The 26,234-nt window shown below is 37.6% G+C and overlaps 4 protein-coding genes across 6 annotated transcripts; all 4 read right to left on the bottom strand.

Annotated features, from left to right (window-relative positions):
• LOC104785879 lies at positions 189-2,062 on the bottom strand. The gene has a single exon (XM_010511166.2). It carries the CDS (start codon positions 1,398-1,400, stop codon positions 414-416), a length of 987 nt encoding a protein of 328 aa, XP_010509468.1. The 5' UTR covers positions 1,401-2,062; the 3' UTR covers positions 189-413.
• LOC104785878 (polyadenylation and cleavage factor homolog 4-like) lies at positions 3,567-9,035 on the bottom strand. 2 transcript variants are annotated; one of them, XR_767424.2, is made up of 8 exons: positions 8,364-8,771; positions 7,340-7,441; positions 6,995-7,252; positions 6,603-6,725; positions 6,104-6,526; positions 4,420-6,018; positions 4,222-4,289; positions 3,567-3,786 (listed from the first exon to the last, which is right to left on the bottom strand). XR_767424.2 is itself a non-coding variant. In XM_010511165.2 (7 exons), the coding sequence occupies exons 1-7, from the start codon at positions 8,769-8,771 to the stop codon at positions 4,275-4,277; spliced, it is 2,928 nt and encodes a 975-aa protein (XP_010509467.1). In that variant the 5' UTR covers positions 8,772-9,035; the 3' UTR covers positions 3,872-4,274. The 2 variants fall into 2 exon arrangements, 1 of the variants encoding a protein (XP_010509467.1); XM_010511165.2 differs by lacking the exon at positions 3,567-3,786 and having other exon boundaries at positions 3,872-4,289; positions 8,364-9,035.
• Positions 9,622-16,769, bottom strand: LOC104785876 (protein ROS1-like). Of its 2 annotated transcripts, none has more exons than XM_010511161.2 (22): positions 16,248-16,769; positions 15,949-16,167; positions 15,756-15,874; positions 15,571-15,672; positions 14,520-15,476; positions 14,046-14,426; positions 13,864-13,954; positions 12,665-13,769; positions 12,506-12,585; positions 12,291-12,375; positions 12,117-12,208; positions 11,974-12,042; positions 11,840-11,876; positions 11,662-11,744; positions 11,111-11,536; positions 10,876-10,912; positions 10,744-10,801; positions 10,513-10,652; positions 10,366-10,431; positions 10,171-10,285; positions 10,047-10,085; positions 9,622-9,962 (listed from the first exon to the last, which is right to left on the bottom strand). In XM_010511161.2, the coding sequence occupies exons 1-22, from the start codon at positions 16,403-16,405 to the stop codon at positions 9,835-9,837; spliced, it is 4,587 nt and encodes a 1,528-aa protein (XP_010509463.1). In that variant the 5' UTR covers positions 16,406-16,769; the 3' UTR covers positions 9,622-9,834. The 2 variants fall into 2 exon arrangements, with proteins under 2 accessions (XP_010509463.1, XP_010509464.1); XM_010511162.2 differs by having other exon boundaries at positions 15,571-15,663.
• On the bottom strand, positions 18,236-25,108 carry LOC104785877 (protein ROS1-like). The gene is made up of 21 exons (XM_010511164.2): positions 24,965-25,108; positions 24,528-24,713; positions 24,332-24,447; positions 23,188-24,237; positions 22,718-23,098; positions 22,531-22,621; positions 21,336-22,443; positions 21,171-21,250; positions 20,962-21,046; positions 20,793-20,884; positions 20,648-20,716; positions 20,522-20,558; positions 20,361-20,443; positions 19,788-20,213; positions 19,550-19,586; positions 19,404-19,461; positions 19,186-19,325; positions 19,036-19,101; positions 18,841-18,955; positions 18,719-18,757; positions 18,236-18,635 (listed from the first exon to the last, which is right to left on the bottom strand). The coding sequence occupies exons 2-21, from the start codon at positions 24,659-24,661 to the stop codon at positions 18,523-18,525; spliced, it is 4,320 nt and encodes a 1,439-aa protein (XP_010509466.1). The 5' UTR covers positions 24,662-24,713; positions 24,965-25,108; the 3' UTR covers positions 18,236-18,522.

Below are 26,234 nucleotides of genomic sequence, written 5' to 3'. Positions count from 1 at the left end.
AGGCAAAGCTTCGAATATGTCAAAATGAACCCATAGATTGTTCCTACCAAAAATAAACCCATAGATTGTGACAATTCTATATGGTAGATCAATCTTTTTCATATTTTTCGTTAAAAAGAAAAAGGAAAATAGGAATTATTACATGTATCACGTTAAATTTAAATGGAAAGATTCATGAGAACCTCGAGTGGTCGTAAAACAACAAAATAGCCAAACTAAAAAAGAAACAAAAAGTATCGACAATGTAAATTAGTTGCCCTTCAGTCATCAAATTGCGGAATTGGTATCGCAAATTCCCATTACGAAATTACATGGACAAATTAAAGAAATCAAACTCAAAGCCAAACTTTTCTAACACAAGAACTAAAAAGCTTTTATAATGTTTTGTTACGTTAAAATGTTTTATTTTTGGTTCACTTTTTAGAAGCACAAATGATAAGAGAAAACGAATGATTCTCATCTAATGATCCAACCTTCTTCTTCATAATCCTATTACCCTCTTCTTCATCTTCATCAATCCAAAGTCTAGTATCCAAACCACTCCTCCTCCTAAACATAAACACAGCACACGGAGGAGACGACGACGAACTAGTCGAAGAAGAAGAAGACGAACTAGTCGAAGAAGACGTCGTCGCCGTTGTCTCTTTGTAGAACCAATCGTGTAAATCCCACATCATATCTATAAGCATCCCATCGAAGAACATTGTTTGGATCCCTCTAAAGTTCCATTTAAGTTTCTTCACCGCAAACACTTTCCTCTTATCCACGTAAACCGACATCGTTTCTGGACTACTCAGTTTCCATAAATACCCTTCTTCTCCTCCTCCTCCTCCTCCGCATTGAATCTGAATCTCGTGTTTAGTTCCGACGTCGGAGAATTGAGCTTTCGTCGTGAGCCAGCAAGTTCCAGAGAATCTCTCTGTTCTCGACACTCTCCACGACGACGAAGACGACGGTGACGTTCCCTCTCTCCCGTGATGGTCAACGTCGCCGATCTTAAGAGTAATATCGGAATTAACAACGACGACGACGAAGAATCTTCCCGTCGGTTCAGGTCCGTTGTTGTTTCCGTGCTCTGCTTCAGATAGATCCCAAAAGATCTCGGCGTTGAGTGAACCGGAAGAAGAAGTAAGCTTTCTTGATCCTTTAGGTTTCCTAAGCGAAACAGAGTAAGACTTCGGCGGCGTTGAGATCACGACGGTGAGGTTATCAGACCAGGTTAAAGAAACAGAGACGGGTTTGTCGGAAGAAGGGAGATTTGATTTGTAAGTGGTGGTAACTGTGTCTGGGATCGAAGGTGGTAATGTTGGAGATAGGTATGAATGATTTGAAGGACCTGAACAGTATGTATCTGATACTTTAATGGCGTGTTCACTGTAACAAGCCGCGAGACCTCTCATAGTTTTCCCCGGGAAAGTTATAGAAAGAAAGAAACTTTTTTAGAGAATGAAAGAAGAAAGATGTTAGGTTTTCGTGTTGGATGGTATTATGGTAATCTGATGCGATACGTGTGAATAAAGAGATAGATAGATACGTGAAGGGTTTAGAGAATAGAAACGGACGTGGAAGAAGAGAGACGTGACAGAGAGATTGTTTGTTTTTACCGGGAAACTAAAATAAAAAAGGAAACCTGTTTGGGAATTTAAGTTATATTGGTACGGAAGAGTTGCAGAGAAGAAAGAAAGAAAAGAAATAAAGAGATGTGAAGATTGTTTCTTCTTCTTTAATTTGTTGTCTTTTGGGATAGATGTGTTCGGGCCATGTGAAGATGTCTCTCTTCTGACTTTTTTAGTTGAGAGTTTCGTCTCGTCTGTTTTAATATTTGTTTTATGTATATGATTTTTTACTCCAGTTGAGTATAACAAATCCATCATTAAATGTAATTTAGATATGGGGAAAAAAAAAATAAGATAAGCTTAAAGACAAGAGATCGAGGGATGTGAAATTTTAGATATATATATATATATATTTTTTGTATACCATGTTCTTTGCATTATCTATCGACGTGTATATATTTTTAACTTATTTTATCAAATACGAATAGTCCAGTTGTGTTTAATGTTGATGAGACTAAATTAGTAATTATGGTAGAGTTTATTGACTTCACATGGATTGTCTCGTGTGCTTTATATATTTTGATTTTTGTTGTGTAATTTCTTCCAAATCTTCTTGAGATGATTGTTTTATAATTTTTTTTTATGTCAAATGTGGAGTTTATAGCATATTAGATGATGATTTTTTTTTTTTTTTTTTTTTTTTNTTTTGAACTGAATCTCATTGAATGGATTAAGGTTAAGGTTTATGAGTTTCACTTAAAATCAACTGCAAGTGTTAAAATTCTCTTAAGGTCGTTAAAGAACGAACGTCGTTATAAAAACCCAAAGGAACGGATCATTAATTTAGATAAGCTCTTTCAATCTGTATTTTAAATACATTGCCGCTGCTTCTACGATTAAATCGTTAGTTTATATACGTAACATTAGGATAATTCAAAGAAACGAAATAAAATATAGCTTGTTGCAAACTAACAAACAAACAAAGCAAATTAAATAATAGTTTGACCTGATCATTTATATACAGCATTGGCTGTTTGTAATAAGATGTGTGCGTTTGGTATTTTATACTCGTTAATTTAAGGAAAATACAAAATAGTATTCCAATGATATCGAAAGCATGATTAAATTATGCAGTCGTGCGAAATAGAACACGAGGGAGGAGGAAAAGACTTGATCGTCACTGATAAAGTCTAAGACATAGTATTTGATATTTGGCGTAAAGAAATCTTTAGGTTTTTTTAAACATGAAGAGAAACTACAATGAAAGAAAAAGGAGTCCATTTATATTAAACGTCTCTTCTATCGGGAGAAAAAGAATATAGAAGACACAAGAAACGAAACATGATAAATGAACAAATCACATCTTGGACTTGGATTTCTCGAAGTGTTATAAAATTTGAGAAATGGCATCATGAGAGTCATCAAAGACGCATGAAAACGGACCTATTTGTTTTTTTGTTTTTTCTTAAAAAAACACACAATTGGATAAGTCAATCGTCTTACCTACAACAACATCAACAATAATAATTAAAATCTGCTTTTCCACAATTTATAGTTATTCAAAGACAGGGTTGATTGAGCAACTGAGTTGAGCAACACATATTTGGAAGTCTTATCCCGTTCAGAGGAACTTTTTCATGGTCGGAAAACTTCTGTCGATCGTGATAAATAATGGGTATATATTCCCTTAATACTTTCATTACAAAGGTAAATGACTTAGGAAAAAGTTGATTAGATAAATAAATTGTAAATGAGCAAAGGTTTTAGATTTGTCAATGAACACTCTTGAAGAGAATTACATTCGAGAAAGCAGGCTACCGAATCTGATATTATGTCATATCTAGTAAATACCACTTTTGCATGTTGATGTTGTCCTTTGTCTTGGTCAAATATTGACCATTTCCGTTGGTAACAATAACAAACGATGAAACCACAATGACGTTATACCAAAAAAAAACAAGCCTTTAGCTTATTATCCTTAACAAATATGACAAGAAAATAAAAGGAGGCTTGTCCGATTCCACATTAATTTTGATTGCTCTCGTTCACGTGAAAATTGAGTTTTCCAAAAAGGACGGAACAGCGAAGAAACAGGGAGCTTCATCTGCTTTTCTATAGCTCTCTCCCCACCTACACTACATTACAAGTTCTAATCTAACTCACAACTTTTCCATTTCTCTCTCCCTCTCTCTCTCTCTCCAATAAATGTTAATTTGCTCTTTTCCCCAATCTGCAAGCAAGTAAAGGGGGGCTTACGATAAAAGGTAACTTCAATTCTATGAGGATTCACATGATAACCACAACTACACTCAAAATGAGAGAGATGATGACACAAATATTTTAAACAGAAATAGTAACTGCAAAGGTACATATATGGTCATGGGTTTGCTTTGGATGTCCGCGATACGTTACCCTGACAAATCTGTGTGTTTCTTAATCATATTCTTTTGTGACACACGAAAGAAAGGCATAGAATATGGGAATGTGCAATTGCAATATTTGGGAATGCCTCTTTGCTCTTTTTGTATTCGTATACGGTGAAAAAAAAAGAGAGACAAATAAGAAAAAATAAAATAAAAATACTGCACATCTTTTTTCCTTAACTCAAAAGCTTGACACTTTTCTACAAAACTAGCATCCTGAGGAACCCAGAAGAAACACAAACCTGTTTCCTCTGTGATGCTACTGCTTCCTCCATCACATGTCTTCATACGGAAGCTACTCGACAATTTCCTAGCAGAGTGGAACCAAACATGAAACGAACACGTAAAGGTGGATTCATGCAGGATTAAATAACAAAGTTTGAGATCAGAGAGCCTTAGAATGACCGAAAGATAAATATTTTAGTAGAGCTACAAGTTACCTGCTTGATTGCATTTCCAACTTCCAAGCTCTGCAATGAACTCGTGGTCAAACAACGCGCATGAACGATAGGACCACTAGCCTCACTGTTGGCTGGAGAATCGGTCAGGTAAGAAGCTCCCTTGAACATCCATTGAGCCGTTTCTTGACTGAAATAATCCTCAAATACTTCTCCACATAATATACATGCGCATTGGGTCTCATCAGCAGCTACGGCTGGACTATCCTCAATAGCACTCTCAGGTTCACTTAGAATTTCCTCATATTCAGGTTCTAACTCTCCAGATTTTGCTGCTATCCAGTCATCAACCTTTGGAAACCAAACCCTACATTTACTGTTTGTGCCACTGAGTTCGAGCTTCTTCTTTTCATGCAGCTCCAGGTGCCTATCAAGTTCTTCCTTTTCTTTAAGGCGAATGCCGCAGGAGGTGCAGAGATGTGGAATGTCATCAAAGAGACTACTAATGACCAAGGGGTGAACTTCGCGGATTTTGTCTGCCCTAAACTTCAATCCTATGAGGTCTTCGGGTTCATTTTTTGTTGTTTCAGATGGTGCAACTAACTCTTTTACCTTTGGGGCAGTAGATGGCCCCTTTTTCACCGAAACGGATGGCTGAGCATCTGATGGAACCACAGATACAGACATAGAGCTATTGGTGGAATGATCAGGACTATGGTCCTGCGTTATGGAAGGAGGCGATGGCAGCTCTGTCTTTGAAGCAGATATCAAACCCTTTGAAACTAATGAGCTCAAGAGGCTTGAAAGAGGATCTGCGGCCTTACTATTCTCTTTGGCCTTACTATTCTCTTTTGACGTTTGTACCGATGTGATGCCAGCAAGAGACGCTGCACATGAGACAAGTGGTGCAGAGGATTGTTCAACTTTTAAACGAGCTAATAAATTGTCACCAGCCACCGGAATTGGCAAAGTCTTTGGCTTAGTGGCTGCTGAGAGGGCGGCTAGTACCTCATTCTGAGAACTCTCCTTGAGTGCACCACATGTTGAATTAATAGAAAGGATTCCACTCTTCATGACAGCTTCCAGCAAATCACTCATGTTGGATTGTCCTGTAGCTTCAGAGGCAATAGAAAGGTCTGGCGCATTTTCAGTTGCTGACTTAGAGTCAAATATTCCCACTTGAGATGCATCAGGTAGTTCACGCATATTTGCGTTTTTAAACTGACTACTTAAAGATGGGAGCCGTACAGAGTCATCCCTGGGGACATTCTGAGATTTTGCTGGAAACCGGGAAGCCCTTGGATCACGTTGAGGAAGGGAATGAGCTCTTCTAACATCTTGCTTGGTCACATTCTGTTTAGAAGTTGAATCATGTAAAGGCGACTGTCTATCTGAGCTTGGCAAAATTCCAGAGCCGACAATCCTAGGTTGAGGCTGAATTCCCTTTCTAGCTGCAGTAGAGGTTGCATTGATAGAAGAAAAAACTTCTGAATCATGCAAAGATTGTGGAGAAGGCGTCCAGTGGCCAAAAATACTTGGATCTTTTTGTTCGTTGGAATATGTATTTGTTGAATTCACTGGGTCGAACCTTGGGTCCAGAGCTGAAAACCTTGGTCGTTTAATAAGGTGGGTTTCCGATCCCTACAAGATGGGAGAAGGTTAAGAGTCAACAAATTAAATGAGACGCATCACAATAAAAAGGAATTCAAATTACTATATAGCTAACCAGTCTCTCTGATTCATCTGGTGCATGAAGCTCATTCTTTGGGTTGATAGTGGCAACATCAGTTTCTGATAACCTTGAGTGCATATCCCACATAAACTCTTCTTCCTCCGAGTTTTTCCAACTATCATAAGGTACACCTATATTTCTGCTGGGACCACTTGATTCCAAATTTTCTAGCCTAGCCATACCATAGTTGGAAGTTCTGCTTTTAGTATGTAACCCATCCCTTTGGTCAGAAATCAGATCAGGACCCCTGCTCATAGATCCGTACCATTGTTTCTCACATCCGTCATCAGTAACCCTTGAACTGACTTTCTTAATCACCGATCTAGAGTTATGGGGTAGATCAGAAGCGTAATCATATTCCCCTGCTATTGACTCAATATCTTTCTCGTAGAGGGGTTCACTAGGTCGCCGAATGGTCTGAAATTTAAATACACAATCAGCAGACCGCAGTTAGATATAAAACTGTAACCATGCCAAGGAAAAATCCTCTTACATTTACTTTAGCTGAACCTATCCACGAGCCTCCAGATGCTATGCTTGAAACTCTCTCCAGTCTATCTGAATCCCTAGTCAAACTGGGTTCGATCTCAGGGACATCAGTAACCATTCCTTTTGTCTGAAAAGAAAACCGAAATACACTCAGGCCACTATTATTTAAGTAGGTATGTAGCCTCTACTTATATCCAGAGACCTCAGGACCCTATGAAAGAATCCCTATGAAAGAATTTGATTGCAGCCATAAATAGTTACGCTGCTATCTAAAAACCAATAAACATATGTACCCTACATTTATGAACACACTTAGAACAGAGAATTCCTGAAGGTTGGGGTGTATCATCACTAATAACTTTAAGTGGCTACAAATTTACTTTGGTCTTTGCTTACCCGTCCAGACTGTTGAAGGCGCTGCCTTTCTAGATACTTGGGATTCACATGGATGCTATGTGGCGGGCGCTGAGATTGCGGATCACCTCTGGCTGTGGATACAACAGCTGCTGAACCATCACTTTTAGCATTAAAACCAAGTTCTTTCTCTATAAGTTGAAGTGTTTGCGGATGAAAGACTCCTTTCCAGGTTCCAAAGAGATGCCGCATATTAGAATGCATAGGAGGGTCAACTTGCCTGTAAGCCTTAACAAATACCTTCACAGACGTAAAAAGATAGAGATCAGAGATAAAGTTGCGAGGGAGAAGACATTCTATGACCATGAGATTAACAAAGCACCAAACCTCAGGCAGCCTGGCACCAAAGTACTTAATGTAATCTCTTCCGATGTTCTTCACAATGCTGTCTAACAGGTACAGTGTTGGCAGCTTCTGATCACTTGGTACCTGCATAATACTCTTCTAATCAGATACCCAGAAGAAAAAAAGGCCAAGTTGATCTCACAGACAGTAACATTGAGTATTTCCGCACTTAAGGTAGTAAAAAAGGTCAATAACTTAATGGTGAACTAGAATCAAAAGCACAAACCATGATGACATTCAAGCTAATACTAACATATATCCTGACAATTAGCAATAATAGACACAAATAACCATTAGACGATCCTAATGACATCTATAAGCCCAGTATGGCAGAGTGAAAACACTAGCTGAAGTGAGAAACAGTGAAATAGCAATTCTTGTTTCCCCACCCACTTGATTGATCAGGCTCCTTCAATTGAATGCTTCCTTGCTACCCAAAGATGAGTAAAAGCTGTTTTAGCATTCTGGAGAGCATGCAGTAAGCAGAGCCAACAGAAAACACTAAAAACACAGCTTATGCCAGCTTTTACTAAAAGGTAAAGTGAGATACAAACAACTCCAATGCTGACAAAGAGACTACACATTCCTACAACCTAACCTCAGTACAATCACATGAGGAGCATGCATTCCTGATAATTGAACAAGAACATAATGGTTACATGGGCAACATCTATTCTAAAAGGTAGTTAATAACATAGTGTCAGGAAACAGATGCCTGTTCAAGTGACAATTTTACAGAATGGGATGAACAAGATCACAGAGACTATGAGCTTCGTTTCAAAAGAAACGATTTGCGACTTGATGAGAAATTATAAAAACACATAGATCCCAGAAAAGATACTAAGATTGCTTCAAAAACTCGAATTTCTCATTGAACCTCGTATACAGATATCACAAATCCCACCCACCATCCTCACCTTATTTAACCATATATCGTAACAATATGAACATTGAGTATAACAACACACTAACTATAACACAGTGGGCATGAAAACTGGGTGTTCACCTCGAGGATGTTGTTGCAAATAGTGGAAACGACGGCTTTAGCAGCATGAACATTCTCTCCGGCAATTATCGTAAGGTTTGTTATTATAGGCTTCGAGTTGAAAGTGAGCTCAGCCAGTGCCGACTTGTACTGGTTCACAAGCTCGTAATGTGGATGAACCGGCTGTGGCTGGTAAGCCTCTCGGCTCGGATCACTGACAATGTTACTCTCAGTTTCTCTGCCACTAACTCGAAATCTCGACGCCGCCGGTTGTGGTACTGTCACCGCCGCTGCCGTACCAAGCGTTCTCTGCGACGAAAACTGCCGCACGTTGGAGTTTACAGGTCGGATTGGTTCCTCGCTGAGCCTGGGTTTCTTCATCGGACCTGGATCTCTGGATCTATCAAACGGCCTACGCGAATTATCCATTTTTCAAAAACTATACAACACAAAAAAATGCCTTTAAAATTAACCTAATCGGCAAAATCGATTGCAGTGTGACAACAAATCCTCGTTAGAGGGAACCAAAGCATTACAGCAATCACTAATCTTAAGTTACAATTTACAACTAAGATGCATAAGGCGAGACAGTCTGCGAGGAAGACGGAGAAGAGAGGAGGAATGCTTCGGTTTCGGCAAAAATGGCAGAGAGTTTGGACAATCTCCGATCAATTAGGGTTGCGAATTGGGGGATTTTAAGGAGACGACGAAACCAAAAAAAAAAAAAACAAAATGAAAAAAAAAGCTAATAATATTATTGGGCCTATTTATTGGCCCAAACTTCATGTATTATAGGCCCATTATCTAGATTAGTTAAGTGTGGACAACAAGTCAACAACACTGGATTATTCGGTCTGGTTCGACCATCTGATTCAGACAAAGTTAACCGAGATCATATATCGAACCAAATCTTGAATTGAGTAACCCAAAGCTTAACCGTCAACAGCATTGCAAAACGTAACGGAAGAGCTCATTCATATATTGAGACAAATCGTCAAATCTAGTTGGGAGATATGTACACTTGTCTGTCACTATGTGTTTCTTGTGTGACTCGTATATGACACAAACAGACGTACTAAAATGTGTTACCACTAGAAGTCTAGAACTGTTAGCTCTATCTATGTTTCAATTTTTACATTGGCTCATGTAGGAGTGGCCATGACGTTTAGGTCGTAAGAAGTCGTTGTGATCTGCGTGGATGCCGACAGGGATTGTTAAGCTGAGAAGAAAACCAAAACATCTTGTCTTCTTATATTTCATTGATACCGAAACAGAGGAACAAAGAAAACTATCTCTTCTTATATTAATTCAACTAAAATCAATGACGATTGCAAACAATGATTGACACCAATCTATTCTAGTCATTATGAGTAGGGTACATTAGATAAAACAAAAATCCAAAATAACTAAGAAGGCCTTGAGATGATGTTGACGATTCTGTTGCATCAGCTAGTTTTGTACAGTTTGCTCTCTCTAACCATATAAGTCATATTTATTTGCTTGCAAACTTAGAACTCTCGTTAGCCCGTGACTTCATTTTGCTTACAGGGAAATGCAATCTGGCAATCAAAGGTTTTGGTCCCCTTGTCTTACGGTCAAATCCACGTACACATACATACCCTACAGAGTTTAAAAAGATAAGTTAAAGTTTCGGAAAAACAGACATTGGTATAGCTTAAACAATATGTTGTGACATGACACTACCTCTCCAGAAGCATTGTTGTATCGTCTCTGTAGGTAAACCTGAAAAGAATAGCTCAAATGGTTAGAACAACTTTCTTTTATACGAACAAGTAACATCATATTCCAATAACGAAAATCTTCTTACCTTTGAATATCGTAGGTATAGAGGTTCCAAAGTACACAGTTCTTCGATGCAAGTCCCATAACCACTCTCTTGGAACATCGATTGGGTCTAGGCTTGAAGCATGATCAGCGAAAACCTGATATAATAGAATACATGAGAAGTTTCAATGCAAATAGTTAAATGAATGAGTTAGATATATTGGAGTTCAAGTCTCACCTCATTAACTTGAAAATAAGTCCCATTCAAAGGGAAACTACCTCTCATTGCGGTTCTACATGGAATCTGCAAGAATTTACAGCATATTATATGTTGTAGAAACATAAGAGTAGTTAGTAGCAAAAGGAGTTTGATGCAATTACTTACCAAGATTGTCCCTCTTACAGTCTGAGATCTTGCCTCTTTGATGTTGTTGCATGAGAAACAAGTCTCCTCATCACAAAGCTTTCCATTTGCTTGGGATATACACCTACTTACAGCAGGTTCAATGGAATCAGCCGTCTCACCTGTTTAAAACCATAACGATTAAGAAACATTTTTATTGATCTGTTTTCATGATTAAAAGATTTGCAGATCACTAAATAATTGCTAGATCACCTGGCGTCCAAATAGCAAGCAAGTACGAACAAGGGTCATCAGGTTCTCTCTTCTCCAACTGTCAAAAACACAAATCAGAGTTTAGATATTGACAGGCTATAGCATGTGTCCTTGTCTAGTTATTTGACATACCTCAGCTAGAAGAGGATGTGAGTCTGGAAGTTCATAACTGCAATATACCGGAAAAGAAAACAGAACCAAGTTATAAATAAGTCAAGCTGAAGTTTGTCTGCTTCCCAACTTAAGAGTAAATGCTTGGTTTGCTACTTAACGATTTACTGTATCAAAGCTTTCTTGTATCCGAATTTATATTTGATTTCATTTCAACGTAAGACACGATGAATAACAGAGAAAAATGGATACGTACACTTGATGTTCTGTCCTTAACTGGCTGATATTCTTGAGCTTTGGCATTGGAAGAGAAGCAGCTTCAGCAGTAAGTGCAACTAAAGCGGTGGACATGTTTCCGACTTGTAGTTCCTTATTGTGTTCCATTATTTTCTTCAAGTTACTGGTAAATGCATCCGTGTTTAGCCTGATTGTAGGAATTTCTTCTGGATCCTCAAAAAATGCATCTTCTATGTCAGTTATTGATACTTGTGCGCTTTCTGGCTCTGGTGATGCTGGCTCTTCGATTATTGGTTCACAAAACTTGACCTTGTTTGCAGGTTCTGAGTGATTTACTACTTCTGAACCTTGCTCTCTATGCAATGGTTCTGGCAAGTAGAGAGGCGAAGGGTTTTTCTCAGGTGTCCCCATATATTTCTCTGTACCTGGTAAAGCAAGCCTTGCGCTGTAAAACAAGTGAAGGTTACTAAAACGTTTCTGTGCCAATTCAAAGCTAGTTCAAGATACGGATCAATTCTCATTTATGGGTTTCCTCGTAATGGTACTAAAGGTTTAAACATTTCGTAGTACCTTGCAAAAGCACTAGCAAAATGTCTGCATTCTCCTCTCATCGGACATGCATTGCAATTAGGTTTGCTCTTTGTGCAAAACACCTGAAACAGTAATCAAGTAGATTAATAAAACCTCATCATGTTACATGCTGGTTTTTTCATACATAGATATGACATATGTGTATATTGTTACATACCTTCCCGAAGGTAATCATTTGGTAGTGCAACTCATACCTGTGTGAGAAATACGGCATTAATCTAATGTATAAGTCTACTAGAATCAGGTATGAAAAAATTACAAGATAGTGCTAAACATGATGAGAGGTCTTACAATGTTTTTTGGTCGAGTTTGCATAGCCGTGGCCAAAGATACTTTTGAATAGATTCAAGAATAGGATACCTGGATATACCAAACCCCCAATATATAAGTAATAAATTACAATTTCCAAGTAGGATCATTTGTAAAGTGCTTACATTTCTAGAAGATGCAACTGAAGTGACTCTGGGAGTGGCTGAAGGGGTACCCATCCTAGTCTAACTGCTATGCGCGCAACGTTTGTATCAACCTGTCAAGTGAGTTTTGCCTTAGCTTCATACATCATAGAATTCACATCACATGGACAACAATAAAGAATGATCCTAGCTTACTGGAAACGCAAGATGGTGCAGTGTTAGAAGCCGCACACACTCTACACTTTTAAGGCCCAATCCTCTAAAACTCAGAAGATATTCTCTGCATGATTGTATAGTATATGAAAATAACACAATGTAGTATTAAATCATTGACACTAAACTGCCTAAGTAGTAATTATTCTATATCATAGTGAATAAAGAAAAAAGTAAAATATTTTCTTCAAACTCACTTTGCTTTATCGGGTGGAATGTCTCTCAACCATTCCAGATCAATACTACCGTGTTCGTTGACCAGTCGATTAAGGAAGCTCTGCATTGTTATCATGTTCATGGTCAACTACTTGAAAAGAAGGGTATCAAGAAATTTTGCCATAAAGATGAAATTGGACCTGTATACGTTCGGCAAGCATATGGTTCATCCCACGTTTCTTAATTGTTTCGGCAACTACACTAACATCCGCTGTTCTTATTGCCTCCCAATCCACTGAGTCCATAGTCCTTGTTGATTTTTCTCTTTTTCCTTCTCTAACTTGTGCTTCCCTTCTTAAACTATCCCAATCAAACGCCTCTTTTTTCTGCTTTAAAACCTTTTTTCCTTTTGCATTTAAGGTAGTATCATCTATAGGATTGAGCTCTTTGCACGATGAGTCTTCAAGCGGTCTTGAGCCAGGACATGGTGGTGTTTCCGTGTCTTCTATGACATCAAGACAACTTGTGCTTTCATTAAGATCTGGAATCTGGAAGCTGCCTTTGTGTTTTTTCAAACAGCGTTCAGGCAGCTCAAGTTTCTGACAATTCAAAACATCCCCATCCTGCTGATAGCTACAATATGGTCCATAACTATCATCAGAAGATTTCAGTGACTGTAAATTCTTAACTTCTGAGCTACAATCACCGGGAGACATATTTGATGATACTTGGAAGCTTCCATGATTGCTTGAGACTGAATTGTCATACTGACTCTTTTGATTGGACTCTTCTTGTGAGCCTTGTACGCCCAGTAGGAGCTTCAGATAGGAAGTACGATACTCTCCTTCTAAGCTGATCTCGGAGCTTGATCCTGGTCTCTCTTTATTTTGAGGAGTATCAGAAACCATTGACCGTTGGAATGTAAGTGCAGAATCTTCAGATGGAAACAGGTTTAAGAAAAGGCACTCCTGATCTGTCTTACCAACCTCTACACTTGAGCCTTTTCGATCTGATTCCACATACATCTTTGAATCCGTGGTTTTGCACACTGATTCATGGGCTGAGCTGGCAATCTCACTACTGCTTCTGGAGGTTTCATTGCTATGTACATAGTCCTTCTCCTCATCCGGCTCTGTGTTTTTTAAAGTAACTGAACACTGACTGTGACCGGGTGGGCTTGACAAAGACTCCTCTGAGTCCAAGTAAGTTATTTGAATAGAAGGTGTCGAGCTTGTTCGAACGTCAAAGTTACTGCTGGGTACTGAAGTCACAGGAAACTCTGAAGCAAGTGACATGAAAGCAGAACTAGAAGGAAAATAAAAAATGAGTTAAGTTAGTTGTGTGACTTGTAGCTGTCTTGGATTTAGTTTCAATATAGAATTATGTAAGAGCTTTATACCTTGAGAGATGGTCTGAAACGTTTTGCGTAAGAAAAACTCCAACAACAGAATCAACAATGGATCCCTTCCAAGGTGTAAAACGGCGATCTCCTGTTAGAACCATGAAGAAGTTATCTCTGAGACATACTAATTGAAAGTTGAAACCGTGTAGTTAAAAATAAGGACAAGTGTAGTGTATAACCTTGTACAAGATGCATCCGTGCTATAAATGAGTCAGCTCGTCCTCGAAACACATTACGTTCTTCCTCCCACCATTTCGCCTTCTTCTCATCTGATCCGTCAATACCCTCGCTATTAATATTTTCCAATAGCAGTCTCCACACTTTTTCTGTCTCATCATCTAGGTCAACCTTTGGTCGTGGGCGCCGTTTCTTAACAGGAGTAACAGGCACAATTGCTCCAGGGCCACCGCCGTAGGGGACAAGCTGGTTTTCTTGGCTTTTCACTGAGTAAGGAAAAATCGCATTTTCACAAATCTCCCTGTTGATATCTAATATACGCAATTGTTCACTGATTGCTTCGACCAAGTTAGGTTGTTTCCAATGTTCATCTTGGGAAAGACCTGCAGGAATTAAACATCATCACCATCAACAAATAGTCTGCCTTCAATAGGTTTAAGAAAACAGAGAATTATAGTTGTGTATCTATTCATTACCAGAATATGAAGCTGGAAACTGGCAGTGATTTGGAAGAAGATTTTTCTGGTTGGTTTGTAATTTCTTAGACTTAGTGACTCGCTTCTTTTTGCTCCCTGTCGTCTTTACCGGTGTATCTATCTTATCCGGGAGAACATTAAACTCAAACTGTTGCCTTCCTTGGCAGATACCTTCCCGTTTTTCTTGAGTGGTTAGAACTGTATCAGCACTGAGCTGAGATGTGAAACCGTAGCAGTTATAGTCAAAGGCAGAAACATCCTTACGTTGTTGCCCAACGAATGATGTGCTGCAAATGTGTTCAGATCTGATCCCTTCTTGTTGCAAGTTTAGGAAATACAACCAACGCATTTTCTGATAGTCACATACGTCATCATACTGAATCCCTGATAAGCTTAAGTCACGACAAGTTGGTTCTTTTGCAGCTTGTATAGAAAGATCAACTCCTTCTTGATTACTACCATTCTTCTTTGGTTCTGAATCCTTTCTTTTACCTTGACTGCGTTTTCTCTTGGTCGTGCTAGGCGACGAAAGAAGGCAATCTTTTGATCCTTGATTGATGGAACCTAACATTTTTTCCCTAGGAGCTGATTGCGTCTCATCTCCGTTTTCAGGTTCAAAATCCAAAACACGTCTACAGAGCTTCTTAGCACAAGTTGAACTTTCGACAGCTGCTGATGGTTCAACCGGAGTAGATTCTTGATCCTTATTGACTTTTACCTTCTTCCGCACATATTTCCTCCTTGGTGTTTTGCTTTCTTGTCCATTAGCAACAACAGATTTCTTTGGAGCTGGCGGTTTAGGTGCCTTCTTGGGTTTAGCTTCTCTAACAACCTTTGGTCTATGCTTCTTCCTCTTTGGTTTGTCAGGAGTCTTGATGATCTGTTCAGCAACTTTGTTACTCATAGAGCTCAGAATCTCCACTGCTTCATTAGCTTTTTGCATAATTTCTGTGTTTCCTACCATTGAGAATCAGATATTTCTCAGTCCAACTTAAAAATTTGACAAAGCAATTTCATTTCTAATCAGGACCAGAATCAAAAACCCTCTTACTTGTAGGTGTCTGGGCGGAGAAATAGACTGATGCAACATCGTTACTCACTGTACTGAGACAATCCACAGCTTCATTAACTTGTTGCATTATCTCTGAGTTTCCTACATATGAAAATCAGATTTCTCAGTCCAACTTATACAGAATCAAATTCTCTGATCATGACAGGAACCAAAAGCCCTCTCACTTTCTAAGGGATTACTAGCCCAAGGGGTAGTCTGATCGGAGAAATAGACTGGTGCATTGTTGGATAGAGCCAGGAAATCGCCAAAAGACAACTGATCAAGACCACTCATGTCCAGTCTCCTGCAAAGATCACAACTTAACTACCAAACACGAAATCATTAATAATTTCTCAACTCTAGGACAAAAGGACTAACCTTTCCTCCAACTGATTCCAATGAGCTTGTTCCTCAAGCGTGTTTGTGCAAATCGGAGAAAAATCATCACTGATCATCAGACCGGAATCATAAGCCCTTGTGGTTTCTAAGGCATTACAAGGCCAAGAGTTCTGACCAGAGAAATAGACTGGTCTAGTGTTTGATAGAGCTAACAAATCACCAAAAGACAAGTGATCAAGACCACTCATGTCGAATCCCCTACATACATCATTCATACATCACTTCCTTAAACAATCTCACAAGAACAAAACTCTCAATTTCAGAACAAAAGGAATCACCTTTCCTCCACTTGAATCCGATGAGAATGTTCCTCCTCCACCACCGTGTATGGATAGATCGGATCCACCGTAGGTGTCTGAGGAATCATCATCCATGGAGGTTGTTGTTGTTGTTGTTGAATACTAAAGCTTTCTTCTCTCCTCCTTTGTTCCTCCATTTCTTTTTTTTTTTTACTCTGTTTTTGGTTTTGACTCTTTCTTCACTCTTCTTCCTCCTCCCTTAATCAAAAACCATTTTATCTTCCTCTGTAAAATTTCTTATCTTTTCACTGCAACAATCTTATACTTTTTTTTTGGTTTTGCAGAGAAATGTGAATAAAAATTTGAAGAGTAAAGAAAGAAAGAATGTATTTAGATCCACTTTTTTCTGAATGGGTTTAAAATGATATATCTCCGCAAGTCATTGATATTAAGTGAGAGTAGTAGCGAACATGAACGATTAATCCGTGAGAGCTATAGAGAGAGTAGAAAGAAGAACAAATACTTTTTTTATTTGTTATAACATTCACAACAAACATTTTACATTTTAGCAGAGATCAATTTACCACAATGCAAAAAGATGAAACAAAAATTTACCGGTGATTGAATCAAAGTGATAAAGTTTGTGAAGAAGAGGAGGAGTATCAGATTCTTTGTTGTTGCTTCCTTTCTTCGAAACGTTGAAAAGTTAAAAAAATAGATGTTTATTAGAGGAGACAACAAGTTTTCAGATTTTATTTACGCTTTTCCTATTTGGGCAACATATTCTCCAATTAATTTTGAGATTTTGTCTTTTTTGTTTTCACATTACTATTTTTGTTTTGATTGATACTCTACAAAATAAAAAAGTAATAAATTGCAAATATTTATAATTTATTATAGCAATATATTGTAGCTTTTACAGATTATGCAACTCTCATTTGTGTTTCATGTCTACAATTTTTTCCTAACTTCCATTTTTTATATTTATAGTAATTACTCTCAATGAAATTAAAAAATATGATAACACATAGGGGTTAATATGCATGCACTAATTGCATTATTTGTAACTCTATAAAGGTTTTTGTAACTCCTATAACAAAAGAAAGAAGTACATTATTTTCCTTATAAATAGAAATTTGTACTATAAAGCTTATTATTTCTTTGTAAATTGTAACTCCTATATTAATATTTAGTCAATGAACTTAATTAAAAAAAACGATATGCACTTTAGTGTGATTCCTCCCTTAGCCTACCTTTCTTAATGAATCTATCAAACAGAAAAAAAAAAAAGAAAGGAATCTATCAAACGGTCTACGCCAAGTACAACCAGTGTTCAAGAAAGCGGTCTAGGTGGCCGCCTAGGCACCGTCTAGGCGCTAGGCGCTCAGCAGGCGCCTAGATAACCGCCTAAACCGCTTAAAATTACATTAATTTAATTTTAATATTTATTTTTTATTTTTAATTACATATATTTAAATTATTAAATTTTATATCTATATACGTAATTATAAATATTTATATGTTGTTAATATAACTTAAATAAATGTATTTTTCTTACTTTTGTTTATAATTTATAAATTTTTTATTTTTCTAACATATAGTTGTACATAATTTTATATATATAATGTTTTATGTTGTAAACGCCTAAACCGCATAAAAACCGTCTAGGCCCCGATTAGGCGTTCTAGGCTCTAGGCGCTGGGTCACCGCCCAGATACTGCCTAGCGCTTTCTTGAACACTGAGTACAACACAAAATAATTGCTCTAAAAATATAACTTCTTTTCGTAATTAGAGTTGCGAATTGGGGAGTTTTAATTAAGGAGACGTGACCAAAAAAAATGTTAATAGGCTCATTTACAGACCCAAAGCCTAGTCCATGTATAAATTAGGCTCATCATCTAAATTGGTTAATAACATTGACAACATTTGAATTCGGTTCGGTTAAACCATATGATTTAAACCAAGTTAAAGAGGGTCTATATCAAACCAGCTTTTTTTTTAATTCAGGTAACCAAAAAAGCTAATCTGTAAACCAAACATCACACTGAAGCAAGAGACGTGCTTCAAAATCTACATTAGTTGGGAGAGTACTAAAATAAAGTAAACAGAATGATTCAGACTACGGGTCTGTCTCTTATGACTTAAGTATTTGATACAAATTAAGACGAAACTCAACTAGAATTTAAAAACACAAAACACAACTCTAGGACTGTGAACTTCACGTTTCACTTTCTTACATTTACTAGACTGGACCAATGTGCTCTCTCTCTCTCTAACCAAAAGCTGTATTTGTCTTTCTCCTTGCCACTTGGATTAGGCGAGGTTAGCTTGTTGTGCCTTCATTTTGCTCGCAGGGAAGTGCAATCTTGCAATCAAAGGCTTAGGTCCTCTAGTCTTTCGATCAAATCCACGCACACATACATACCCTACAAATTTTAATAGATAAGTTAATACATTTCAGGAAAAAAAAAGAAGAAGAAATTGCTATAGCTTATATAACAAGATGTACCTTTCCAGAAACATTGTTGTATCTTATCTGTAGGTAAGCCTGAAAGAAAAAAGTATCGCTGGTTAGAACAACATCTTTTTATCAACAATAGCATCACATTCCAAAAATGAAAATCTTATTACCTTTGAATATCGAAGGTATAGAGGTTCCAAAGAAGACCGTTTTTCTAGGCAGTTTCCATATCCAATCCCTTGGGACATCGATTGGATTTAGGCTGGAACCATGATCAGCGAAAACCTAAAATAATAAAATACATCAGAAGTTTCAAAGCAAATAATTAAATGAACGAGTTCAATATATTGGAGTTCAAGTCTCACCTCATTAACTTGAAAATAAGTCCCATTCAAAGGGAAACTACCTCTCATTGCGGTTCTACAAGGAATCTGCAAGAATTTACATCATATTATATGTTGTAGAAACAAGTCTGATGCAGTTAGTAGCAAAAGGAGTTTGATGCAACTACTTACCAAGATTGTCCCTCTTACAGTCTGAGATCTTGCCTCCTTGATGTTGTTGCAGGAGAAACAAGTCTCCTCATCACAAAGCTTACCATTTGCTTGGGATATACACTTACTTACAGCTGGTTGAATGGAATCAGCCGTCTCACCTGTTGAAAAACATAGCAATCAAAGAAACTTTATCTATGTCATCTCATGATTAAAAGATCTTCGCATCATTAAATTACCTGGCGTCCAAATAGCAAGTAAGTAAGAGCATGGGTCATCAGGTTCTCTCTTCTCCAACTGTCACAACAAACACAAACAACTTATCAGATTTTACAATATTGAAAGCACTAAACTGTATGTGTCCTTATCCAGTTACTTCACATACATGAACTAGAAGAGGATGCCCATCTGGAAGTTCATAACTGCAAGATACGGGAAAATAAAACAGAATCAAGTTATAAATTAGTCAAGCACTCAAGCTGAACAAAACTGTTGATATCTTAGCAATACAATTCTTATCACTTGATGATTCTATTCTATTCAAGTTGTAACAATTTGAAAAGTGTGTTTCTTTTTCATATATACCTAAGAACGAAGAAAAACAGAGAAAAAGAAATACATACACTTGGTGTTCTGTCCTCAATTGGCTGATATTCTTGAGCTTAGGCATTGGAAGAGAAGCAGTTTCAGCAGTAAGTGCAACTAAAGCGCTGGACATGTTTCCGTCTTGAAGCTCCTTGTTGTGTTCCATTATTTTCTTCAAATTACTGGTGAAAGCATCCATGTTTAGCCTGATTGTAGGAATTTCTTCCGGATCCTCAAAAAACGCATCCTCTATATCAGCTATTGTTACTTGTACGCTTTCTGGCTCCGGTGATGCTGGCTCTTCGATGATTGGTTCACAACATGTGAACTTTTTTGCTGGTTCTGCGTGCTTTACTACTTCTGACCCATGATCTCTCTGTAATGGCTCTGGTAGGTGCAGAGGCAAAGGATTATTTTCAGGTGTCCCCATGCCTTTCTCTGTACCGGGTAAAGAAAGTCTTGCACTGAAAACCAAATGAAGGGTTACTCAATTTTATGCACCAATTCAGAGCTACTTTAGATACAGACCAATTATCATCTAAAGGGTTATATTTGAATAAGGGGTCTCTTCATATGATTCTAAAGGTTTAAGAGAGAACATGTTGTAGTACCTTGCAAAGGCACTGGCAAAATGTCTGCATTCTCCTCTCATGGGACATGCATTGCAATTAGGTTTGCTCTTTGTGCAAAACACCTGAAACAATAACCAAGTAGATTACAAACCTCACGCTGATTTTGTCATAACGTATATGTGTATTTCTTTAATGCATACCTTTCCAAAAGTAATCATTTGGTAGTGCAACTCATACCTGTGAGAATATAGGAGATATGAACGAGTGTATTAGAATGTGGCATGAAAAAGTAAGTTAGTGATAAACATGATCAGAGGAGTTCTTACAATGTTTTTTGATCTAGTTTGCACAGCCGAGGCCAAAGATACTTTTGAATAGATTCAAGAACAGGATACCTTGATAAACCAAAACCCATCTGTATAAGTAAAAAAATTAAAATTTCTAAGTAGGACCATTTTGTAGAGTGCTTACATTTCTAGAAGATGCAACTGCAGTGACTCTGGGAGCGGTTGAAGGGGCACCCATCCAAGTCTAACGGCTATGCGCCCAACATTTGTATCAACCTGTCAATAGCTTAAGTTCATGAATCATATAATTCACTTTTTAGAGGGAGAACAACGAAAAATTGATCTTGGCTTACCGGAAAGGCAAGATGGTGCAATGTTAGAAGCCGCACACACTCTACGCTTTTTAGACCCAATCCATTAAAGCTCAGAAGATATTCTCTACACATTGTATAATATGTGAGAATACATAATGAAGTATTGAATTTCTAAAACTGCCTAAGTAGTCATTTTTTTGTATTGTGGATAAAGAAAAAAAAATATATACTTCGTGTTTCAAACTCACTTTGCTTTATCAGGTGGAACATCTCTCAACCATTCAAGATCTATACTTCCATGGTCGCTGACCAGTCGATCAAGGAAGCTCTGCATTACTTTTCATGTTCAGACTCAAATATTTAAAACGAAGCCTATTGAAAAATTTAACCAAATATAAAGATGAAAGTTGCACCTGTATACGTTCCGCAAGTTTATGGTTCATGCCGCGACTCTTGATAGTTTCAGCAACTTCACTAACATCCGCCGCTCGTATTGCCTCCCAGTCCACAGTGTCCATTGTCCTTGTTGATTTTTCTCTTTTTCCTTCCCTAACTTGTGCTTCTCTTCTTAAACTATCCCAATCAAACGCCTCTTTTTTCTCCTTCAATTTCGTTTTTCCTTTTGCCTTTAAGGTAGCATCATCCGTTGGACTAAGCTGCATTGATTCACGACCTGGTGGTTTTTCTGTACCTTGTTCGACATCAATACAACTTGTGCATTCATTAATATCTGGAATCTGGAAGCTCCCTTTGTGTTTTTTCGAACAGGGTTCAGGCAGCTCAGGTTTCTGACAACTCAAAACATCCCCATCCTGCTGATAGCTACAATATGGTTCATAACTATCATCAGAAGATTTTGTGGTCCCTTTCAGTGATCGTAAATTCTTAACTTCTGAGCTACAATCACCGGGAGACATTTTTAATGATACTTGGAAGCTTCCATGATTGCTTGAGACCCCAACTTCTTGCCTTGAATTGTCATACTGACTCTTTTGATTGGACTCTTCTTGTGAGGCTTGTACGCCCAGTAAGAGCTTCAGATAGGAACTACGATACTCTACTTCTAAGTCGATCTCTGAGCTTGATCCTGGTCTCTCTGTATTTTGAGGAGCATCAGAAACCATTGACCCTTGGCATGTAAGTGCAGAATCTTCAGATGGAAATAGGTTTAGGATAAAGCGCTCCTGATCTGTTTTATCAACCTCTACACTTGAGCCTTTTCGATCTGATTCCACATACATCTTTGAATCCGTGGTTTTGCAAACTGATTCATGGGCTGAGCTGGCAATCTCACTACTACTTCTGGAGGTTTCGTTGCTATGAACATAATCCTTCTCCTCATCCGGCTCTGTGTTTTTTAAAATAACAGAACTGTGATTCTGATCGGCTGGGCTTGACATCGACTCCTCTGAGTCCAAGTAAGTTATTTGAATAGAGGGCGTCGAGCTTGTTCCAACGTCAAAGTTACTGTTTGGTACGGAAGTCACGGGAAACTCTGAAGCAAGTGACATGAAAGCAGAGCTAGAAGGAAAATAAAAAATTAGATAAGTTAGTTTTGTGACTTGTAGCTGTCTTGAATTTTGTGTCAAATTATGCAAGAGCTTATACCTTGAAAGATGGTCTGAAACGTTTTGCGTGAGAAACACTCCAACAACAGAATCAACAACGGATCCCTTCCAAGGTGTAAAACGTCGATCCCCTGTTAGAACCATAACAAGAAGTTATCTCTGAGACATACAAATACCAATTGAAATTTGAAACCAAAACTCGCATAAGGACAAGTGTGGTGTATAACCTTGTACAAGATGCATCCGTGCTATAAATGAGTCAGCTCGTCCTCGAAACACATTACGTTCTTCCTCCCACCATTTCGCCTTCTTCTCATCTGATCCGTCAATACCCTCGCTATTAATATTTTCCAATAGCAGTCTCCACACTTTTTCTGTCTCATCGTCTAAGTCAACCTTTGGTCGTGGGCGCCGTTTTTTGACAGGAGCTACAGGCACAATTGCTCCAGCGCCACCTCCAAAGATTACAATCTGGTTTCCTTGAGTTTTCATTGAGTAAGGAATGAGAGCAGTTTCACAACTCTCCCTGTTGATGTCTAATAGACGCAATTGCTCACAGATTGCTTCAACCGAGTAACGTTGTTTCCAAATTTCATCTGGAGAAAGACCTGCAGGAACCAAACATTATCATTATCTTCAAATAGTCTGCATTCAGTAGATTCTTGAAAATAAAGAATTGTAGTTATGTATTCGTTACCAGAAACTGAAGCTGGAAACTGAAAAGGATTCGGAAGAAGAGTTTTCTGGTTGGTTTGTGATTTCTTAGACTGAATGATTCGCTTATTATCCTTCTGCTGTGGTTTGATATGATATCCTGAGGGTAACAGCTCAGAAACTTCATTCATGGAAGACAAATTCCGGAATCGAGCATGGCCTGTAGTTTTCTTCTTTATTGGTGTATCTATCTTATCCGAGAGAACATTGAATTCAGACTGTTGCCTTCTTTGAAAGGCACCTTCACGTTTTTCTTCATTGGTTAAGACTCCATTACCACTCGGTTGAGTTGTGAAACCGTAGCAGTTATAGTCAAAGGCAGAAACATCCTTGTGTTGTTGTCCAGCGAATGATTTGCTGCAAATGGCATCAGATCTCAACCCTTCCTGTTGTAAGTTTGGGGAATACAACCAATGTATTTTCTGGTAGTCACATAGCTCATGGTACTGAATCTGTGATGGATTCATGTCACAGCCAGTTGTTGGTTCTTTTCCTTGTCTTCTCTTTGCAGCTTGAGCCATGGAAATATCAACTTCTTCTAGGTAACTACCATTGTTCTCAGGTTCCTTCCCTTTGCTTTTACCTTGGCTGCGCTTTCTCTTGGGCGTGCTAGGCACCGAAAGAAGGCAATCTTTGGATCCTTGATTCCCAGAATCTAAAACAGCTGATTCCATCTCATCTCCCTTTTTAGGTTCAAAATCCAAAGCTCTTCTACAAAGCTTCTTAGCATGAGTTGAAATTTTTACAGCTGCTGATGATTCAGCAGGAGTTGACTCTTGATCCTTACTGACCACCTTCTTCCGCACATATTTCCTCTTTGGTGTTTTGGTCTCTTGTCCATTAGCAACAATAGATTTCCTTGGAGCTGGCGGTTTAGGTACCTTCTTAGGTTTAGCTTCTTTGAGAACCTTTGGCCGATGCTTCTTCCTCTTTGGTTTTTCAGGAGTCTTGATGATATGTTCAGCAACATTGTTACTCAGTGAGATCACACTCTCCATGACTTCCTTACTTTTGTCCATCACTTCTGTGTCTCCTACATTGACAATTAGATATCTCTCAGTCCATCTTTAAAATTTGACAAAGCAATTTCATTACTAATCCAACCAGAATCAAAAGCCCTCTCTTACTTGTAAGTTTTGGGATCTGACCGGAGAAACAGAGTGATGCAGAGTTGGCCAGAGCTAGCAAATCCCCAAAAGACAAGTGATCAAGACTATTCATGTCCTTGTTCCCAACAAATCTCCTGCATGCATCACATCCATAAGCAAAATACCCAAAACGATTCTCTAAAATTTCTCAACTTTAGGACCACGAAGCTGTTACCTTTCTTCAACCTGGTTCCGATGAACTGGCTCCTCCACAGTATTTGAGCAGATCGGAGAAATTGGTTTCATGGGTGTCTGAGGAATCCATGGAGGTTGTTGAACGGTGCTTTCTTCTCTCACTCGTTTCTCCATTTCTTCACTCTTCCTTCATCTGACAAAACTCTTGAAACTTTCTATTTTTCCACTGCAAAAATTTGAATAATTTCTCAATAAGAATGTGAAGAGATCACCAACGAAATTTCAAAGACTAAAACGATTAGATCCAATTTTTTCTGAGAATTTGAGAGAGAGATCTCTCCGGAGGTTATTGATTTTGAGCGAGTAACGATTTAGGTGGAAGATGACATTTTTTGTTTTAGAATTGCAACAAAATTGTAAAAAAAAAAAAAAAAGTAAGAAACAAAAACCAAAATTCATAGTAAGAAAGTACTGTACCAGTAGAATCAATGGAGGAGATGAAGAGAGAGTTTTTGTTTTGGTGGTAGCTGTGAGAGGATAAGATCACCGAACCAATCCTTGGTTCTTCTCTTTGGAAACGATGGTGTATAAAGAGGTAGACAAGCAAGTAATATAGAAAAAGAGGAAAAGCTTTTTTAGCGTATGTATTTATATAACATGTGTTTGTTTGTTGTGTGAATTGTGATGACTTTCTAGCCGTAGCGCGAAATTCGTTTGGTTGGCGGGAAAAGTTTTAACGGTACTTTATTTGAAAAATAATAATTCTTTTCTATGAGGTCTTCTAGACCATGGGAAAGATGATGATTTAAAAAGTTAATAATATCTTCTTCATCATCATTTTTTCTGTCATCTCTTCTTCTTCTTCTGTTTTTCTTTTCGTCTACCAATAAATTATTTTACATCAAATATTATATATACTAACTAATTTTTCGTTTTACAGGAATTAGATAAATATATTTTGATTTTGTTTTTAGGAAAATAATTTAAAATTTGGTTCTAAATTTATCATTGAATTTTTTTTTAAAAAACTTTGTTGCTATAAAACTGTATATTTGTAATGGTAATCGAAAATATGTCATTTTACCAAATTTTATGTTATTTTTTATATTTATAAAGTTTCGTTTGAGTTTACCAACATGTTATATGATTCATTTTAGAATTATTATTTTCCAATGATATGGGAGTAGTTTGTAGGTGTAGGCAGTAGGGTGCTCATTAGGCTATTTTAAAGATAAGCACCCTAGTTGATTATCTATAGTTGATTATTGTTTTTGATAATATTTTAGAGATGTCGTTAAATTTTGAATGATGATAGCACTTTCACATCATCAAAAGGTTATAAACTGATATTCTTGGAAGAAAGATTGAGTCTTTGTTGAAAGTGAACAAAAACGATGTTTTAAACTAATTCTGTCAAGGTTGAATGAGGAAAATTATAAACAATAGTTTAGTAACCAATAATAATGCATCATAGGAATATATTTGTGAATATGCGTGTGGGAAAATAATTAGCGTGCTAAACTTTGAATTTCTGTCATGCAAGAAACCATCAAAGAGACATGCATGAGAAATGAGTATCGTAAATCTTTTATTTTATGAATTTGTTGAAAGTTTTTTTTTATAAAAATGTAAATATTTGGAAACTTATCGGACTTTTGATAAATCTAAAAAAATATCTGAAACTTATCGTTGTTGGATTAGTTAAACTTATCATGGGTGATGAACGTAATGATTGTGTAATACTATA

The sequence above is a fragment of the Camelina sativa genome, chromosome 5 (genome assembly GCF_000633955.1).
Source record: "Camelina sativa cultivar DH55 chromosome 5, Cs, whole genome shotgun sequence".
In the NCBI taxonomy this organism is placed as follows: Eukaryota; Viridiplantae; Streptophyta; class Magnoliopsida; order Brassicales; family Brassicaceae; genus Camelina; species Camelina sativa.
Note: the sequence above shows the minus strand (reverse complement) of the source record. Positions and strands in the feature narration are given on the sequence as shown.

Coding starts and splice junctions, on each gene's coding strand:
- LOC104785879 (XM_010511166.2), bottom strand. CDS start 1,400: ATGAGAGGTCTCGCGGCTTGTTACAGTGAACACGCCATTAAAGTATCA.
- LOC104785877 (XM_010511164.2), bottom strand. CDS start 24,661: ATGGAGAAACGAGTGAGAGAAGAAAGCACCGTTCAACAACCTCCATGG. Junction 24,448..24,527: donor CGGAACCAGGTTGAAGAAAG/GTAACAGCTTCG, acceptor TGATGCATGCAG/GAGATTTGTTGGGAACAAGG. Junction 19,326..19,403: donor ACTTGCTATTTGGACGCCAG/GTAATTTAATGA, acceptor GTTTTTCAACAG/GTGAGACGGCTGATTCCATT.
- LOC104785876 (XM_010511161.2), bottom strand. CDS start 16,405: ATGGAGGAACAAAGGAGGAGAGAAGAAAGCTTTAGTATTCAACAACAA. Junction 16,168..16,247: donor CGGATTCAAGTGGAGGAAAG/GTGATTCCTTTT, acceptor TGATGTATGTAG/GGGATTCGACATGAGTGGTC. Junction 15,875..15,948: donor TGGAATCAGTTGGAGGAAAG/GTTAGTCCTTTT, acceptor TGATCTTTGCAG/GAGACTGGACATGAGTGGTC.
- LOC104785878 (XM_010511165.2), bottom strand. CDS start 8,771: ATGGATAATTCGCGTAGGCCGTTTGATAGATCCAGAGATCCAGGTCCG. Junction 6,726..6,994: donor GCCTTCAACAGTCTGGACGG/GTAAGCAAAGAC, acceptor TTTTCTTTTCAG/ACAAAAGGAATGGTTACTGA. Junction 6,527..6,602: donor TAGGTTCAGCTAAAGTAAAT/GTAAGAGGATTT, acceptor TTTAAATTTCAG/ACCATTCGGCGACCTAGTGA.